Source organism: Mytilus edulis, unplaced genomic scaffold (genome assembly GCF_963676685.1).
Source record: "Mytilus edulis unplaced genomic scaffold, xbMytEdul2.2 SCAFFOLD_606, whole genome shotgun sequence".
Taxonomy (NCBI): Eukaryota; Metazoa; Mollusca; class Bivalvia; order Mytilida; family Mytilidae; genus Mytilus; species Mytilus edulis.
In genome coordinates, this window is record NW_027268858.1 from 1 (window position 1) to 21417 (window position 21417).

Sequence of the window (21417 nt, forward strand, 5' to 3'; positions counted from 1 at the left end):
CCTCAGCTATTAAATCCTTGTCCGATTCCAATTCTATCGACGTAAGACGGTCTCTTGAAGAACGACGTTGAATTTTTGAAGAGATGTGCGATATGTCACTACATTCAGAAGAAGATAAAAGTGCCTTATCTTTCGAGTTCATTTTTTCCAAACGTCTCTTTCTTGTAGTCTCTGGTAACCAGTTTGGACGTACTTTTTTACAATGTCCGCAGTGACCATTTAAAGGAGAATTTTTTGTATCACATTCTGTACACGTCCATTTATCCTGTAATTCATGTAATTAGAAGATTTGTCATGATATGTTCAATAGTATTTCCCCCAAATTTACCATTTATTTTCCTCAGAGTTCAGTATTTTTGTGATTTTACTCAAGTTAGGAGCCTCTGGCCTTTGCTAGTCTTGTATCATTTTTAATTTTAGTTTCTTGTGTATAATTTGGAGTTTAGTATGATGTCATTATCACTGAACTAGTATACATATTTGTTAAGGGGCCAGCTTAAGTACTCTTCCGGGTGTTGGAGTTTCTCGCTGCATTGAAGACCCATTGGTGGCCTTTGGCTGTTGTCTGCTCTATGGTCGGGTTGTTGTCTCTTTGACACATTCCCCATTTCCATTCTCAATTTTACGTACCGTAATCATATACTTTAAATATTTAACATGAAATCTTTGGGATATTAATTAATACTGTAGATTCATTATTATTCATTGGATACTAATTTTCATGGATATGGTGGTTATAGGTGAACCACGAAATTAAATGCTCAATGAATGACAAATTTTCATAAGGCTTGCAAGAAGACTTCATCAAAACCACTAAACGAAATGTCCACGAACACGCATGTTTTCCTTCATTCACGAAAATTGGTATCCACAAAATTAAATGAATTCACAGTACTTATTTTGGAAATACTGACAAATGAAAGGACCTACAACAGACAATCGTAACATTTTATGCCACCAGTTTTTATTTCTAATCCATCCATATACCTTTTAAATGTTTAAATAATAACTGAATATATTTGTTTTCACTAAAGTTTCATATCAACATGATCAATATACAATATAAAATTCAAATATCTAATATGTATCATTTTTGGAGATGAAGGGATAAATCATAGTTTTTAGCTACAATGTATATTTACATCAACAATTTTATCAAATATCATGGTCTGATTTGAAGAATCCCTCAGACTATGAAAAAATGCCTTAAAGAGAACTGCTTAAAGCATGATTTGGATTTATAGATAATGTGAAAGCTAAATTTGTATATAAAAATTTAGTAAATAAAGTTATTGAACTACTACCAACAGTTAAATTTTCGAAATGGGAAGAACTATTGATTATTGATACAACAGAATGGTCAGAATATTTCAGGATAATCAAAAAATCCTGTAAAGATGTTTATTTAAGAACCTTTCAATACAAATTTTTGCATAGAATCATAGCAACTGATACCTTTTTATACAAAATTGAATTAAAAGACTCCAAGATGTGTACTTTTTGTAAACTTGGTGAAGAAACCATTGAACACCTATTTTTTGAATGCCCAATAACTTTTCAATTGTGGTAGTCTTTTTCAAATGTAGTAAATCTTTTTTTTGTAAACTTTGTTCTTAACAAAGAAAATGTGTTTCTTGCTTGCAAACATGAAAGTTTATTACTGAATCTGCTAGTCATAATTACAAAGAATTATATATACAAATGTAAATTAAAATAGAATAAAGAAATACCAATTTCTCGAATATTATATTGCAGAGAAAAATGATAGAGTCCAAGTTTGTGAAAAATTTTGGTCTCCTTTACATGTAATATTTAATTAATTATTAATTGATATAAATGAGATATTTTCTTTTTCTTTTATATATATTACAATGTATTATGAGCAAAAATTTATCCTTGAGCTTTTGATTTTTTTGTTTGTTCAGTCTTTAAAAATATTTTTTTTTTAAATGTAAGTCAAGATACATATTGTAGCAAAACAAATGAGTGGAGAGTACTTGTATTGTATGAGAGCAAGTCAGAGAGCAAGAGAATATTACCAAATAAAACTTATATGTAACCTTAAATACTATTATTGTAAAAATCAATTTGTCAGTGATATAATTATATACTGAATTATTTTCTATATGTAACTCCTTGATACCATTGTCAGGTGGTATTGTAGGGTACATGTATGTTAAATCCTGACTACTGAAAAACAAATAAAAGATTGAAAAACATATTTACATTTTTTGAGTGCTGCGAGAAAGATATTTCTCCTCACTGGTGAAATATCTGTTTTCAGCAAATGACAGGTTGAAATTTAATTATAAATGAGTATAATCTTGATTTCTTTGTAATTTCCTATTGTGAAGTCCTGAAAAAATGCGACCATGCCTGATGATGTGACGTTAATATCTATAAAAATGTTTAAAAAGGAAGGAAAAAAAAACAATTAGAAAAAAGAGCCCACCTCTATAACCCTTGTATAATCATATTTCTCTACTCTCAAAAATTAAATTTAACTATTTAAAAAGCTCAGCAAGCCTTATGCTTTTAATATAAAAATTTAACTGTCTCCAGTGGAGAAATATTGTTAATCCAATATCCAACATTAACTTACCCCATCTGATAATTCTGAATCACTTGAATCAGAATCACCCCAGAATTCCATATCACTATCACCACATATTATCACTACATTCTGAAAAGTATGAAAACAAATTCACTTAAATATTTAGGAAAATACATATGTAATATATTCCTAATTCAATGATTTTGCTAGAGACTTGTAATTTTAACCATTTACAAAAATAATTTTGATCCTGCAAAATTGACTAAAGCCCTCAAAATTCAATTTAAACCCTCACTCAAATCATCTTTGGTACCTGACTTTATACTGCTTTTTTCATGTCTGGTAAGTGTTTAACCGTTCAAACATTGGAATTTCCAGCAAGCTTTGTTAAAGATTTCTAAAACTAATTCCCATTTTTATGAAAGAAATACTTTCAAAGGGAGATAATTCAATACAAATTTTACACCACTCAAATTTTGTCAAGGTACAATTTATTTTCATATGATGGCTTTAGAGTTCTTTGGTCTTTTAACATGTTTAAAGACACACTATATCATTATTCTTTTTTTCAACTTAATTTTCTAAATTCTATAACAAAATTGCAGTACTCCACCATAAGTTCTCGTAAAACAACAATGGCGGTCACGTCATGGAAGGGTAAACAAGATTTGACTATCATTTCCATGTCACAATCGGGATGGCAATGAATCTATATATAGATGATCATGTGAAAAAACATGTGGTTGCCATGTGACACGTGCGTGATGACTTCAGAGGCGTCTGCACTTACATTGTAGCTAATGTAAACAAAATGGGACACAAGGGAAAAGAACTGACATCTGATCAGAAAAGTTGTCTCTCTGCATTAAATGATGCAGGTTACAGAAAAAGTGATATCTTCATATTGACAGGTATTAAACAGAGTACTGTTTACAGTTTTTTGAAGAGGGATGAGCACCGGGGTGATATGGAAAACATTAAGAGAACAGGCAGACCAAAATCCTTTCATGACCGGGACATGAGAAACTTTCCCGTTGCGTAAAAAAACATCGCCATAAATCTTTTTCTGAAATTACTAATATTTTTAATGAGAGCATTGATCAACCTTTCTCTAAACAAATTGTTGAACATAAACTACATTCTGATGGGTTCCACAAGCGGTCAGTAAAGAAAAAAATTTGTATCCGTGTAGTCAACAAGAAACAAGAGGCTCTCAAGAGCCTGAATCGCTCACCTTAATTCTTTTGGTTAAATCTCTCATCAATGATTATTTTGGCTTTTCAATTTATTTAAATGTTTTTTGGATCGTCCTATTTTCTTCAAAAGCCAAAAAAAATAATCATTTTCTCCTATGTTCTATTTTAGCCATAGGAGCTATGTTTCTTGACATACAAGGAAATAAAATATAAAATTTATACTAGATACTCTGAAACTCATTTAGCCTAAGTTTGGCTGAAATTGATACAGCAGTTTCAAAGGAGAAGATTTTTTAAAGTAAGTCAACATGATGAACAAATTGTGAAAAAAGTCTTTAAAGGGCAATAACTCCTTAAGTGGTCAATTGACAATTTTGGTCAATTTGACTTAATTAAAGATCTTACTTTGCTGAACATTATTGCTGTTTACAGTTTATTTCTATCTATAATTATGTTCAAGATAATAAAAAAAAACCCAGCAAAATTTCCTTAAAATTATCAATTCAGGGGCAGCAACCCAACAACAGGTTGTCTGATTCATCTGAAAATTTCAGGGCAGATAGATCTTGACCTGATAAACAATATTACCCAACGTCAGATTTGCTCTAAATGCTTTGGTTTTTGAGTTATAAGCCAAAAACTGCATTTGACCCCTATGTTCTATTTTTAGCAATGGCGACCATGTTTGTTGATAGATCACAACTTCGGATACAATTTACAAACTAGATACCCTAAGGAACATTCAATTAAAGTTTGGAAATATTTGGCCCAGTAGTTTCAGAGGAGAAGATTTTTGTAAAAGATTACTAAGATTTACGAAAAATGGTTAAAAATTGACTATAAAGGGCAATAACTCCTAAAGGGGTCAACTGACCATTTTCGTCATGTTGACTTATTTGTAAATCTTACTTTGCTGAACATTATTCCTGTTTACAGTTTATCTCTATCTATAATAATATTCAAGATAATAACCAAAAACAGCAAAATTTCTTTTAAATTACCAATTCAGGGGCAGTAACCCAACAACAAGTTGTCTGATTCATCTGAAAATTTCAGGGCAGATAGATCTTGACCTGATAAACAATATTATCCCATGTCAGATTTGCTCTAAATGCTTTGGTTTTTGAGTTATAAGCCAAAAACTGCATTTGACCCCTATGTTCTATTTTTAGCAATGGCGACCATGTTTGTTGATTGATCACAACTTCGGATACAATTTACAAACTAGATACCCTAATGAACATTCAGTTAAAGTTTGGAAATATTTGGCCCAGTAGTTTCAGAGGAGAAGATTTTTGTAAAAGATTACTAAGATTTACGAAAAATGGTTAAAAATTGACTATAAAGGGCAATAACTCCTAAAGGGGTCAACTGACCATTTTCGTCATGTTGACTTATTTGTAAATCTTACTTTGCTGAACATTATTCCTGTTTACAGTTTATCTCTATCTATAATAATATTCAAGATAATAACCAAAAACAGCAAAATTTCCTTAAAATTATCAATTCAGGAGCAGCAACCCAACAACAGGTTGTCTGATTCATCTGAAAATTTCAGGGCAGATAGATCTTGACCTGATAAACAATATTACCCAACGTCAGATTTGCTCTAAATGCTTTGGTTTTTGAGTTATAAGCCAAAAACTGCATTTGACCCCTATGTTCTATTTTTAGCAATGGCGACCATGTTTGTTGATAGATCACAACTTCGGATACAATTTACAAACTAGATACCCTAAGGAACATTCAGTTAAAGTTTGGAAATATTTGGCCCAGTAGTTTCAGAGGAGAAGATTTTTGTAAAAGATTACTAAGATTTACGAAAAATGGTTAAAAATTGACTATAAAGGGCAATAACTCCTAAAGGGGTCAACTGACCATTTTCGTCATGTTGACTTATTTGTAAATCTTACTTTGCTGAACATTATTCCGGTTTACAGTTTATCTCTATCTATAATAATATTCAAGATAATAACCAAAAACAGCAAAATTTCTTTAAAATTACCAATTCAGGGGCAGTAACCCAACAACAAGTTGTCTGATTCATCTGAAAATTTCAGGGCAGATAGATCTTGACCTGATAAACAATATTATCCCCATGTCAGATTTGCTCTAAATGCTTTGGTTTTTGAGTTATAAGCCAAAAACTGCATTTGACCCCTATGTTCTATTTTTAGCAATGGCGACCATGTTTGTTGATAGATCACAACTTCGGATACAATTTACAAACTAGATACCCTAAGGAACATTCAGTTAAAGTTTGGAAATATTTGGCCCAGTAGTTTCAGAGGAGAAGATTTTTGTAAAAGATTACTAAGATTTACGAAAAATGGTTAAAAATTGACTATAAAGGGCAATAACTCCTAAAGGGGTCAACTGACCATTTCCGTCATGTTGACTTATTTGTAAATCTTACTTTGCTGAACATTATTCCTGTTTACAGTTTATCTCTATCTATAATAATATTCAAGATAATAACCAAAAACAGCAAAATTTCCTTAAAATTACAAATTCAGGGGCAGCAACCCAACAACGGGTTGTCTGATTCATCTGAAAATTTCAGGGCAGATAGATCTTGACCTGACAAACAATAATACCCCATGTCAGATTTGCTCTAAATGCTTTGGTTTTTGAGTTATAAGCCAAAAACTGCATTTGACCCCTTTGTTCTATTTTTAGCAATGGCGACCATGTTTGTTGATCAAAACTTCGGATACAATTTACAAATTAGATACCCTAAGGAACATTCAGTTAAAGTTTGAAAGTATTTGGCCCAGTAGTTTCAGAGGAGAAGATTCTTGAAATAGTTTACGACGACAGACGACGGACGACGACGGACGCCAAGTGATGGCATAAGCTCACTTGTCCCTTCGGGACAGGTGAGCTAAAAATGAGGGAGATATTGCAGGGGGAATTTTACATAAAACTGTTATTGCACACTGGAGTAAAGTAATCTTCAGCGATGAGTGCAAGGTAGTCATTAGGCAAGATTCTCGTGTCAGTGTTTGGAGAAAGGTCGGAGAAGAGTGGCTGACAGATTGTATTTGCCCTCCATCTCAGCGCAAGTATAGTTTAATGATCTGGGGATGCATCACTTACCATGGTGTCTTAACTATTACCATTGTTGAAGGGAACATAAATGCCTTAAAATACATTGACATTATTGACAATAACTTGTGGCCAGTGGTTGTTCGTCATTTTCCAGATAATAACTATGTTTTTCAAGATGATAATGCCCCCGTCCATCGAGCCCGATCTGTTCAAGATTTTTATTAGGGTAACGGAACTAAATAGCATAAACTGGCCAGCTCAGAGTCCCGACCTCAATATTATTGAGAATTGTTGGTGGGTATTAAAAAGGGAACTGCAAAAACGAACTCAGAACATAAATAACACCAAAGACCTGGAACGTGAAATTCATGACATTTTAAGGTAGGATTTTTTTATTTTGTTACTTGTTCAATAGTTCCAAGTTTTTTCATGTGCAGATTTACATTGAATGGCAGCCATTTTGTTTTTACGAATACTTATGGCGGACGACTGTACACTATATTGGTTGTATTTGTATGATCTCTGAAAATGAACTTTAATTGTCCCTTTGAAAGCTAAATCTGTTAGTTTGAACTTTCAAGCTGTGGTGGGTTCCATAAAATTAATAATAATACTTTTAATACCACAACACTAAAATTGGCCTGGAGAAAACACTGCTCTTAAAATGACTAATTGTTTGTGTTGGTAATAATCAGATATTTCCTAGACTTCTTTATAACACAAATTATTTCTATTCTGCTGAAAACCAATTTGATATAAACTGTTACAAGCACACTACTGATCTCTAGTCAAAAGGACCCCCTTAAGATCCAGTATACAGGAGTACTGTAAAATCAACAAAAAAGGGTAGCATATAGATAACCATTCTTAAATAACTGCATATGACCTTAAGGTTGAGTGATGTATGATATCCCTATAAAACTCACAGTATCTGAGATTCCTGATACACTGGCTGTGCTGGATATAATATCATCCTCATCTGAACAGACTTCATACTCGAATGAGATTCTGTCAGCATCAACCTCTACAGACATAACATCCTCAGTACCATTGGTTCCAACCTCTACACCTATAGCATCATCATCATTGTCAGCATCTAGCTCGATGGCTATTATATCTGGTTCAGAATCTCCCCTTTCCTATAATTGATATACACTAGTTTACTATGCTTTCTTAGCTTAATATGTTTTAATGAGGTTTATTGCTATACAGTGTGTTTTCAAAGCACTTCTTTTTTCTTAGTGGATGAACATATATAGGAATGTGAACTTTCAGCCAAAATGGAAAATGCTGGTATTAATGGTTTCCCCACCAACTCTATATAATGTTTATGCCTCGAAAGACCTACTGTAAAAGTTTGGTATTGGGACTATTGGTAGTGAATGACAATAACATTGCAGGTCTCACAATATACACAAGGTTATGACTTTTTCAGTAAAATATGATGATGCCCCCTTTTGTATATGAGCAGTTATTTCATTTGTAAAGGGGCATAACTCTAAAACGGTATAAGTGACTTCACCAAAATTCAAAGTTGATCTTTGTGTTGTGGTAATAAGCATTATGAATAAGTTTCATAACATTTGGTTGTTTCAAATTAATTATTGAAAGTACAGACTGATGGACTAGGGAAAACTTAATGACTCTCTCTGCTACAGCAGGACATAAAAACATTTCCAAAGTAGTATACATGGTCTTTCCTTTAAGATCATTTATAGTTTATGTAAACAAGATGGATAAATCGCAGAAAAGTGCTGTTAACTTTTTCGTAAAAAGTCTACGTCTTAGCGCATCGTCGGAAACGACAAGCGCAGAGGATGATAACACGTAGACCTGCAGACATGTTTGGTCTGAGATTGAACCAAGCGGAGGGATGACATAGCAACGTTACTAGTTAACAACGAACACATCATTGCCTGATATCGTTTCCTGTGACATTAAATACGACTAGTATTTATTATGGAGTGTGATCATTTCTGGGCTAATAAATACCGGTTACAAACTTGGTACAATATTAATTTTATTTTCAAATAAAGAGTTCAAAAGTCCCTGTAGTGCACATATATATCTATTCTAATATGTATACAAGGGCAGTTACTAAAAAAAAAGCCTTTTTTTTTTTCATTTAATATCTAAGAGAAATAAAAGCTTCAGGCCAAATGCAATGGTATATCAATTATGATTTATATTTCAAAGGGGGCATAGTTGGTTAAATTATTTGATCAGGACTTATTTTCGCGAGTTTCAAAGACATTGGTGATGATATAAATTTCACAAAAATCTGGCAACACATGACGGACACCCGGCATTTCTGTCCCCTGCAACGCGTTAAGACAAGTAATAAAAAAATCCCATGTGGAGGCTCAAATTGCGGGAAAGGGGGGGTATCACTTCAGAGCCTATATTTCGAAGTTCCATATGCAAAAGGGCCTTTGTAATGGATCCATTTTGAGATTTCATATTTCAATTGGATGTGAAACTTTAACCTCACATATTACTGTATCTAATGATGGTAGTTACGAGAAAACAACAAAATTCTGATAGAAACTTATATATTGAGGGGTATTTTGAAATTAAACAAAAATATAGCCATTGTTGGATTGTAGGGGAAGTACACATGTATACAGGAAAAACGTCAGAAAAAAAAAGTGCATAAAAGGTCCTAAAATTTTTTTAAAACAGTTTCGCATCCACATCATTTTAACCCTGGCTACGCCACTGATTTATCTACATATCATGTTCAAAACAACAACATGTAAATTTGTGATTTTTACTTACAGAAACCCATCTATGTCTTCTCCTACCAGTAGATGCAGCTGACAAGTTTTGTGCTAAAATGAATAGAAATACTCATAAAAATATTAAGTCAACTCTAAAACAAGGATGCACATGCTGTCATGCTAAACAAACCACACATGCTAAACAATGTACACAACATCTTGCCAATGCTGAAACATGTCAAAAGCTTATCGAATTTGTACCAACATGTTATTTAGAGTTGTTGCCCATTTAATTTTAACATACAAAACTGTAATAATTATATACTTTCCATGTTTACCTCTGTTAGAACTCGTGTCTGATGTTTGACCTTCGAAACTATTTTGTTTTTTCTGCTGTTCCCCTGTCTGTGTACTGGGACTATGTACGAGTATGTCAATCAACTTTGGACAAGAAACAGTCACTATCTGAAAATAAACAACTTTTTTTCATAAAATACTGACGAGAATAACCATGATAACTAATTATATAAATTAAGAGTGTGGAAACTAAACAAGAGGCTCTCAAGAGCCTGAATCGCTCACATTAATTCTTTTGGTTAAATCTCTCATCAATGATTATTTTGGCTTTTCAATTTATTTAAATGTTTTTTGGATCGTCCTATTTTCTTCAAAAGCCAAAAAAAATAATCATTTTCTCCTATGTTCTATTTTAGCTTTAGGAGCTATGTTTCTTGACATACAAGGAAATAAAATATAAAATTTATACTAGATACTCTGAAACTCATTTAGCCTAAGTTAAGCTGAAATTGATACAGCAGTTTCAAAGGAGAAGATTTTTTAAAGTATGTCAACATGATGAACAAATTGTGAAAAAAGTCTTTAAAGGGCAATAACTTCTTAAGGGGTCAATTGACAATTTTGGTCAAATTGACTTAATTGAAGATCTTACTTTGCTGAACATTATTGCTGTTTACAGTTTATTTCTATCTATAATTATATTCAAGATAATAAACAAAAACAGCAAAATTTCCTTAAAATTATCAATTCAGGGGCAGCAACCCAACAACAGGTTGTCTGATTCATCTGAAAATTTCAGGGCAGATAGATCTTGACCTGATAAACAATATTACCCCATGTCAGATTTGCTCTAAATGCTTTGGTTTTTGAGTTATAAGCCAAAAACTGCATTTGACCCCTATGTTCTATTTTTAGCAATGGCGACCATGTTTGTTGATAGATCATAACTTCGGATACAATTTACAAACTAGATACCCTAAGGAACATTCAGTTAAAGTTTGGAAGTATTTGACCCAGTAGTTTCAGAGGAGAAGATTTTTGTAAAAGATTATTAAGATTTACGAAAAATGGTTAAAAATTGACTATAAAGGGCAATAACTCCTAAAGGGGTCAACTGACCATTTCCGTCATGCAGACTTATTTGTAAATCTTACTTTGCTGAACATTATTCCTGTTTACAGTTTATCTCTATCTATAATAATATTCAAGATAATAACCAAAAACAGCAAAATTTCCTTAAAATTACCAATTCAGGGGCAGCAACCCAACAACAGGTTGTCTGATTCATCTGAAAATTTCAGGGCAGATAGATCTTGACCTGATTAACAATATTACCCCATGTCAGATTTGCTCTAAATGCTTTGGTTTTTGAGTTATAAGCCAAAACTGCATTTGACCCCTATGTTCTATTTTTAGCAATGGCGACCATGTTTGTTGATAGATCATAACTTCGGATACAATTTACATACTAGATACCCTAAGGAACATTCAGTTAAAGTTTGGAAGTATTTGGCCCAGTAGTTTCAGAGGAGAAGATTTTTGTAAAAGATTACTAAGATTTACGAAAAATGGTTAAAAATTGACTATAAAGGGCAATAACTCCTAAAGGGGTCAACTGACCATTTCCGTCATGTTGACTTATTTGTAAATCTTACTTTGCTGAACATTATTCCGGTTTACAGTTTATCTCTATCTATAATAATATTCAAGATAATAACCAAAAACAGCAAAATTTCTTTAAAATTACCAATTCAGGGGCAGTAACCCAACAACAGGTTGTCTGATTCATCTGAAAATTTCAGGGCAGATAGATCTTGACCTGATAAACAATATTATCCCATGTCAGATTTGCTCTAAATGCTTTGGTTTTTGAGTTATAAGCCAAAAACTGCATTTGACCCCTATGTTCTATTTTTAGCAATGGCGACCATGTTTGTTGATAAATCACAACTTCGGATACAATTTACAAACTAGATACCATAAGGAACATTCAGTTAAAGTTTGGAAGTATTTGGCTTAGTAGTTTCAGAGGAGAAGATTTTTGTAAAAGATTACTAAGATTTACGAAAAATGGTTAAAAATTGACTATAAAGGGCAATAACTCCTAAAGGGGTCAACTGACCATTTCCGTCATGTTGACTTATTTGTAAATCTTACTTTGCTGAACATTATTCCTGTTTACAGTTTATCTCTATCTATAATAATATTCAAGATAATAACCAAAAACAGCAAAATTTCCTTAAAATTACCAATTCAGGGGCAGCAACCCAATAACAGGTTGTCTGATTCATCTGAAAATTTCAGGGCAGATAGATCTTGACCTGATAAACAATATTACCCCATGTCAGATTTGCTCTAAATGTTTTGGTTTTTGAGTTATAAGCCAAAAACTGCATTTGACCCCTATGTTCTATTTTTAGCAATGGCGACCATGTTTGTTGATAAATCACAACTTCGGATACAATTTACAAACTAGATACCATAAGGAACATTCAGTTAAAGTTTGGAAGTATTTGGCCCAGTAGTTTCAGAGGAGAAGATTTTTGTAAAAGATTACTAAGATTTACGAAAAATGGTTAAAAATTGACTATAAAGGGCAATAACTCCTAAAGGGGTCAACTGACCATTTCCGTCATGTTGACTTATTTGTAAATCTTACTTTGCTGAACATTATTCCTGTTTACAGTTTATCTCTATCTATAATAATATTCAAGATAATAACCAAAAACAGCAAAATTTCCTTAAAATTACCAATTCAGGGGCAGCAACCCAACAACAGGTTGTCTGATTCATCTGAAAATTTCAGGGCAGATAGATCTTGACCTGATAAACAATATTACCCCATGTCAGATTTGCTCTAAATGTTTTGGTTTTTGAGTTATAAGCCAAAAACTGCATTTGACCCCTATGTTCTATTTTTAGCAATGGCGACCATGTTTGTTGATAGATCATAACTTCTGATACAATTTACAAACTAGATACCCTAAGGAACATTCAATTAAAGTTTGGAAGTATTTGGCCCAGTAGTTTCAGAGGAGAAGATTTTTGTAAAAGATTACTAAGATTTACGAAAAATGGTTAAAAATTGACTATAAAGGGCAATAACTCCTAAAGGGGTCAACTGACCATTTCCGTCATGTTGACTTATTTGTAAATCTTACTCTGCTGAACATTATTCCTGTTTACAGTTTATCTCTATCTATAATAATATTCAAGATAATAACCAAAAACAGCAAAATTTCCTTAAAATTACCAATTCAGGGGCAGCAACCCAACAACGGGTTGTCTGATTCATCTGAAAATTTCAGGGCAGATAGATCTTGACCTGTTAAACAATAATACCCCATGTCAGATTTGCTCTAAATGCTTTGGTTTTTGAGTTATAAGCCAAAAACTGCATTTGACCCCTATGTTCTATTTTTAGCAATGGCGACCATGTTTGTTGATAGATCAAAACTTCGGATACAATTTATAAAATAGATACCCTAAGGAACATTCAGTTAAAGTTTGAAAGTATTTGGCCCAGTAGTTACAGAGGAGAAGATTCTTGAAATAGTTTACGACGACAGATGACGGACGACAGACGACGGACGACGACGGACGCCAAGTGATGGCATAAGCTCACTTGTCCCTTCGGGACAGGTGAGCTAAAAAGTGAGCAATTTTCCAAGTTTTAAAGGGGCATTACTCTAGAAAAGTATTGATTCACTGGCCAAATCTATGTATCTGTGTATAAGTTTCAAAAATTTAGACATGGAAAACTTAAATTTGAGTGAAGAAATGAAAATGCCCTGGACGGAAGGGCGGTCAGGGTTAATACTGGATGTCATCATTGTCCACAGCAGCGGTCATAAAAAAATGAAAAGATTTTTGGATGCCACAGCCATAGCATTTTCAAAACAATCTGAAGATCCCTGAATCAATTTAAATTAATAATTACCTGATTTACTTGATTTGATGAATTACTTCTTTTCTTTGGTATAGCGACTAATTGTTCTTTCTTAACCATACATGAGTCAGGTAACTGGTAGCAGTTGGCATCTATCAATTTCCTGAAAATAAAAGACAGATGTAAAACATTATAGAGATTCATAATTTCAGATAAAGATTATCGACCCAGACCTCCCCGTTTAGATAAGTTTATAGTTACTTCCGTTGTACAAGTTGATAGGGGAATATATCATTTTGACAATATTACAGCAATTTAAAAACCAATCAATCAATAATTCTTATTCACATCCTTTGGTCTTCCATTTATTAGCAGTTACGTCTTGTTACCATTCATTATTAAGTCTCCCAAACAAAGTTTGGAGACTTATTGTTTTTGCTCAGTTCTTATGATTTTTATTATTCTTCTTCTTTTTCTTTTTCTTTTTCTTCCGCCACTTTAAAAAAAATGAACTTGTCCGCAGCGTTTCTCAAAAACCACTTGTCAGATTTACTTAGGGTTTCATAAAATGTGTGCATTGGGGTCTATTAAGGGGTATTTTGGGGGGCCAAAAGAAGGGAGGGGTTTACTATAGAACCCTATGGGATTTTATTTTCGAAAATTTTCAAATGAATATAACTTGAAAACTTTAAGTGATAAACACACACAGTCTTCAGAAATGATCATAGGACAATAAAACAAATCACATGAAATAAAGGGAATCCCTGGGGGGTCATCCCACCCCCTTAAATTTGAGAATATACTATTATCTTGTAAATGGTCCAAATCCCCACCCCTAAACCATATATATTCTTGAATGGGACGATAAAACAAATTTAATGTTGTAAAAGGGAATTCCTGGGGGGTCACCCCCACCCCGTTCAATTTGAGAATGTGCTATTATCTTGTAAACGTTCCAGATCCCCACCCCAAAACCATATAAATTCTTGTAGGGGACAATAAAACAAATCAAATGAAATTTAAGGGAAGTCCCTGGGGGTCACCCCCACCCCATTAAATTTGAGAATGTGCTATTTACTTGTAAACTGTCCAGATCCCAACTCCTAAACCATATATATTCTTGTAGGGGACAATAAAACAAATTAAATGGGAAAAAAAGGAAGTCCTTAGGGGGTCACCCCACCCCCTCTTGTTTGAAAACTTGTAAACGGTCAAGATCCCCACCCCTTAACCATATTTATTCTTGTATTGGACAATTAAACAAATCAAATGAATATGGGAGCTTTGTTTGGGAGACTTCTTAACAGCATCCTGTTACAATTACTTCTTGTTTATCTTCGTATTTAAATACTGAAGAAACAAGAAGTTGCACACAATTCCTTGCAATGCATTTTTATATAAATGAGGTCTTTCACTTTAGTCTTTTAGATCTGTTTATCATGTTTATCCTTGCTGCAAGACTTGAAACACCCAATTTATAGGATTATTTTTATATAAACTTGCTGTCATTTCAATTTTTGCCCTTTCTCTCCTAAATACAAATCAATCAAAAAGTACAGCTTTATAATTAGTTAATGTTTATTCCTTCAGACATATCCAATAGATATACAAATAATAAATAGCAAATTATAATGTTTCTATCAAAACATACAGTTGATTAAACAATAAATAAGCGATCACAAAATTAGGCATTGCAGTCAACTCAATGGTACAGAACATGCGTATTATATACATATACATAAAACTGAGAATGGAAATGGGGAATGTGTCAAAGAGACAACAACTTGACCATAGAGCCAACAACAGTGGAACGCCACCAATGGGTCTTCAATGCAAAGAGAAACTCCGGCACCCTGAGGAGTCATTCAGCTGTCCCCTAAACAAATATGTATACTAGTTCAGTGATAATGTATACAATTATAGATAAATACTTACGTTGCTTCTGTGAAGGTAAACTTATCAACTCCAAATACTTTTCCCAGAGGATCTTTTTTACAGAACACGATACTAGGGTCATTTGGATTATACAACTGTCTGCTACCAATGTAATCCTTCAGATAACTACAGACCTTCAATTTACAGATAATTAAGTTGAAATTAAGAACGCAAGTTTTTATAGTGTCAAAATTGATATGGTAGCATTTTTCACAATAATAAAAAATTTCTTCATTTATTGTTATGTTTACAGTATTTAAGGTGGTACCTAACCATTTCACTAAAATTAATTTGGCTCGTTTTATTTTGATAGAATTTTGACAAAGTATTTACTTTGACCCTTTAACAAAAATATGTAAATTCTAAAAATTTTGAACCAACCGTTTTGTCAGAAAAATTGCACTGGTTATATAGCAGTTTGACAAAGACCAATTTTGATCTTTGAGAAGCTTATTATTCCCTTTACAACACAACGTAATTAAAACGTTTAGCTGACTTTACAGAGTTATCTCCCTGTAGTGTTAGGTACCATCTTAAATATGCTGATTGCAATAAATATAAAATCACTACTGAAAATATGAATGAAAGCTTTAATTATTGCGAAACCTGGTGCTGTGCATTTTTGGCATTAATACAATCATGGAAATAATTTCTGAATTCAGAGAAATTTTTACCTCTTTTCTGGATAACACTTCCCATGATGCTCCTACTTGTTTAAGTAGGTCAAGAAATTCACGTCTGGGTCTGACCTACAAATATAAGACGATCATTAATTTTGATATTTGCTTTCAATACAATTTCATGTTCACAAGTTCTACTATAAATAGATAAAAAGATTACAAATTAACAAATATCCAGAAAACATAATTCCCTCTACTAGAGTAGGTGAGGCAAACAAATCTCCAATGTTTTAAAGAAACTGCCAAAACTTTCTGATAACTTACCATAGGATAATTGACCTCACATTCTTCAGTTGTTATGTAATGGGACTCTGTGAGTTGCTTCAAAGTAGATACATTTGATCCTGCAAGTGTGCTGTATGTATCAGGAGGCTGTCGTACAATTAAATTTGGATTATTGCACATGTTTACTTGGCTTGATGTTACTTGACCACTTATAGTGTAATTGTGCTGAAATAAAATAAAATTATGAAAATATTTAAATTGAATTAAGGATGCACACCTCTGAGGAGCAAAAAAAAAAACTAGAATAATTTATTTAAACTTTCTTTCTTAACCTGATATTTGGTTTTATAAGATTGTAAAAGAATAATGGGTGAAGAAAAAATCATATGGTGGTGCAGTGACAGGTGCACTTCTTTTTTAGCAATGTTTAGCTACAGCCTTTTAAAAGTACCAAATTTTCATGATTTTCCCATTCTTCATAAATTTTTACCTATTTTTGGGCTATTATCATGAAAAAAAACACCCAAATCCACAATTAAACTTTTTTTCATACTTTCAATTAAGATGAAGTGGACCAATCTGAATAAGTTTAAATTAAAATTACTATAGGTAGGTGTTAAATTGTTAATATAAGAAAGTTTAATCATATTTTGATGCTTTTTGTGTCAAATTCACCATGCTGTCGATTTTATAAATTTGTGTATTTGAAGAACAAAATGCATATTTTTTCAACTTCTTTGTTATAAATGATTGAGAAAATACATATCTATATCTAAGAAATTTGAAAAGAAAAAAAAAGATATGGGATGTACATGCTTCTGGTAAAATCATTTTTGTACCCCTCACCCATTTTCTAAAAATTTTGCCAAAAAAGTCTGACTGGATCATGTTGATTGGTAATAAAATTTTAAAAATTGATTACTCAAAAACTACTCATTGTAAATACACAATCTTTTCCCCTTATATCTTCACTGAGACTGAAATGTCAAAAGAATACATCCTTAATTTAAAGCATTTCAATCGTATCATTACATATCAATAAATACAACATTAAAATTGAGAATTGAAATGGGGAATGTGTCAAAGAGACAACAACCTGACCATAGAACATACAACAGCAGAAGGTCACCAAAAGGTCTTCAATGCAGCCAGAAATTCCCTCACAGGGAGGCCTCCTTCAGCTGGCCCCTAAATACAAATGTAAATATTATATACTAGTTCAGTGATAATTAACATTATTTAAACATTTATTTTTCATTCATGAAGAGAAAACTGTTTATCGGCTGATCGTAGTACATGGCCTTAAATTAACATGATTCATTTTTTATGCATGGAGTTCATTTTTTTTTTTTTAAATATGAACATGATGAATGCAAAAACTTTGTTCAGACTGATTAAGTCAATTATTTCATCATAAAAAGTTTTTAAACACAATAATTAATAATGCAATTATTATCCCAATTGAAAGTTTTATACTAAATAAAACAGTTAAATGACCATGACTGCACTTTTGATCAGTTAATATTCCCCATTACTGACACCAGGTGTAAACTAGAGGCTCTAAAGAGCCTGTGTCGCTCACCTTGGTCTATGTGAAATTAAACAATGGACACAGATGGATTCATGACAAAATTGTGTTTTGGTGATGGTGATGTGTTTGTAGATCTTACTTTACTAAACATTCTTGCTGGTTACAATTATCTCTATCTATAACAGTACTTTCTGTGGAAAATGTTATTGAAAATCTTCAAATTTTAAGAAAATTGTTAAAAATTGACTAGGAAGGGCAATAACTCCTTAGGGGGTCAATTGACTATTTTGGTCATTCTGACTTATTTTTAGTTCTTAATTTGCTGTACATTATTGCTGTTTACAGTTTATCTCTATCTATAATAATATTCAAGATAATAACAAAAAAACAGCAAAATTTCCTCAAAATTACCAATTCAGGGGCAGCAACATAACAACCAATTATCCGTATAAGCCAAAAACTGCATTTTACCCCTATGTTCTATTTTTAGTCATGGCGGCCATCTTGGTTGGTTGGCCAGGTCACTGGACAGAATTTTTAAACTAGATACCCCAATGATGATTGTGGCCAAGTTTGGTTAAATTTGGCTGAGTAGTTTCAGAGGAAAAGATTTTTGTAAAAGTTAACGCCGGAAGCAGGACGAAGACGGACGCCAAGTGATGAGAAAAAAACGTATAATTGTGATATTTGTAACACAGCTTTTTTGCAGTCATCATCTCTGAACACACACAAGCAAATTCCTCCCTGAACCTGCCTGGAATCCATGTTAGAAAGATTCTTTGTGTAAAGGGGGACTTTAAACGGATTCCCTCTACGAAATCAGTCTGATGAGGCTGTCGTGTCATTGACATCAATGTAAGAAAGTACTCTCCCTTCTACCAGAAGTCTTCTTATTTATCTTTTTTTCTTGCATAAATTTAACATTTGACTTTTCGTTTCAACCATCATTTGTATTGATGAACAGACAACTGTGTCAATCAACAAATAACTACTTGTTTTCAAAGTGCAATGATATATTGATATCACAGATTGTGTTAATTGTAAACGCTGATAAGAGTGTAATTCAACAAAAAAATATGATTTTTTTTTCATTTTCTCTTTAAAAAATTGCAATACTTTGCCAAATAAAAAGTGCAATAAAAAAAATCTACTAAAAATATTATTTTCAATCATTGCCTGGTTCAATCATTTCATGTGTGAAATTATACAGTAGTATCCCTTTCAATGCTTTTGTGAGACAGGATTCCAAGACTTTTACCCAAGAGAATTCAGAACAAATGCAAATTATAATTTCAATTAAACATTGAAGCCATGGTCTTCATGGTAAATGACAAAACATATTTTGATAATTACATTTTCAGATGAGGAGGATAAAAGTGAAAATGGAGAGAAAGGTCTAGAATGAGGAGTCAGATTTTATGACCCTTTAGCTGCTGCTACCATAGTGTGGATAAACTATACATAATTTGAGTTAAGTTAAATGGTTTTTAAAATATTTTGATTGCTACTTTTTTTTTTATTTCATTCTGATGGTGGTCAGTTCACCTCTTAAATGGGTAAAAAGCTGCTTGATGGAGTGTTGTTTACGATTGATGTAGACAACAAAATATATTGTATAGAAGATTATCATAGGTAAATTTCTTATACATTGAAATATAATTTAAGTTCAAGGTCCCACAGAGGGCATTTTTAGTCAACAATTATGATAAAAACATACGCAATATAAGCAACAACTATGGTGGAAGAAATTAAGCAATCAAATGTGAAACAAGGAGAAGAAATTAAAAATACTAATGAACTATTAATCAATATTGTTTTATTTAGAATTGGTAAATACATATCCTTAGTTGATTGTAGCCAATTAAAATTGTTTTAAAGTCTAACTGCATTCACAACCAAATTGCTTTATTATAATTATTTTGTTCTTGTTGTTATTGGTTTTGGTAGGTGGCTTTGGTTTTGGTAGGTGGCTTACTTATTAAGTTATGGCGCCTTAAATTCATATAACATAAATATTATGTATATGCATTCAGCCCTTAATTTATTTTAGTATTTCATTTTGGCAAGTAATTTATATATGAAACATAAATATAGCAAATTCATGTTTAGGTTCTAAACACACGTACATAGCCCATGATACATGCAAGCTTGAGGCAAATGCCCACATAGCACAAGGTTTATAAAACAGCATTGAGAAGATACAAAGAATTGGTAACACATAACAGGCATTGCTTAAACATTTGAAACACACTACACCAACATAGGAAGGTGCATAAATACATAATTGTTGAAGGAATTTAAGTCAAGGAAGAAAAATTATATCTAGGCTATTCTGATTTATTAGATTATTATAAACCATCTATTAATTGATTAAAGGGACTATTCTAACAATTGCCTATTTTAATTGAAACTTAAAAATTGTTAGATTAATCAGAATGAAAACAAAACATAATTTTTAATTGATCCACAAAACATTACAAGATGAAGATAATATGAATTGGAAGGAAAATGGTAGGAAACAGCTGAACATGCTGAAAGATTACAAGCTATGTAACGGTGCTGATGTGGTGCTTACATAATACCAGAAGTGCCTAATTTAGCCTAGATCTCCTAATAGTAAGACATGCTTGTATTTATGACTTTTACCTAGGAAAATTCAGAACAGGTGAAGCAGAAGAGCAAAAAAATGTTCCTTTAGCTGCTGCCAACAAAGTGTTATTCAAACAAATGTAGATACAAAAATCTAATATACAGTATACTATACCTAAGTTGAAGTTAAATGGTTTTAGAAATATTAAGATTGCTTTATTACTTTTTTTTTATTGCATTCCATGTAAATAAGGGTGTACCAGCAATACAAATGTATATTAAGTATGTGGTTATAGAGAGGTATCCCTTTAAATGCACCTAGGAAAATTCAGAACAAGTGAAGCAGAAGAGCAAAAAAATGTTCCTTTAGCTGCTGCCAACAAAGTGTTATTAAAACACATGTGGATAAAGAATCTAATATATAGTATACTATACATAAGTTGAAGTTAACCGGTTTTAGAAATATTATGATTGCTTTATTACTTTTTTTTATTGCATTCTATGTAAACCAAATGGATCAGCAATACAAATGTATATTAAGTATGATGTCAGTAATTTATGTTTATAATGTGTAGAATTATAGAGAGGTATCCCTTTAAAAGCACCTAGGAAAATTCAGAACAGGTGAAGCAGAAGAGCAAGAAAATGTTCCTTTAGCTGTGCCAACAAAGTGTTATGCAAACACATGTTGATAAAAAAAAATTTAAGATATATTATACTATACTTAAGTTGAAGTTAAATGCTTTTAGA

General features: G+C 32.3%; 1 protein-coding gene across 1 annotated transcript; it reads right to left on the reverse strand.

Annotated features, from left to right (window-relative positions):
• Positions 1-7: 7 nt before the first annotated feature.
• On the reverse strand, positions 8-17803 carry LOC139508798 (E3 ubiquitin-protein ligase Mdm2-like; the record flags this gene model as incomplete). The annotated part of the gene is made up of 10 exons (XM_071296028.1): positions 17644-17803; positions 16587-16772; positions 16317-16391; positions 15643-15776; positions 13759-13870; positions 9860-9986; positions 9580-9632; positions 7728-7940; positions 2603-2683; positions 8-265 (listed from the first exon to the last, which is right to left on the reverse strand). Coding segments are annotated over exons 1-10 (1254 nt in total), but the record flags the coding sequence as incomplete, so codon positions are not given.
• Positions 17804-21417: the final 3614 nt, after the last annotated feature.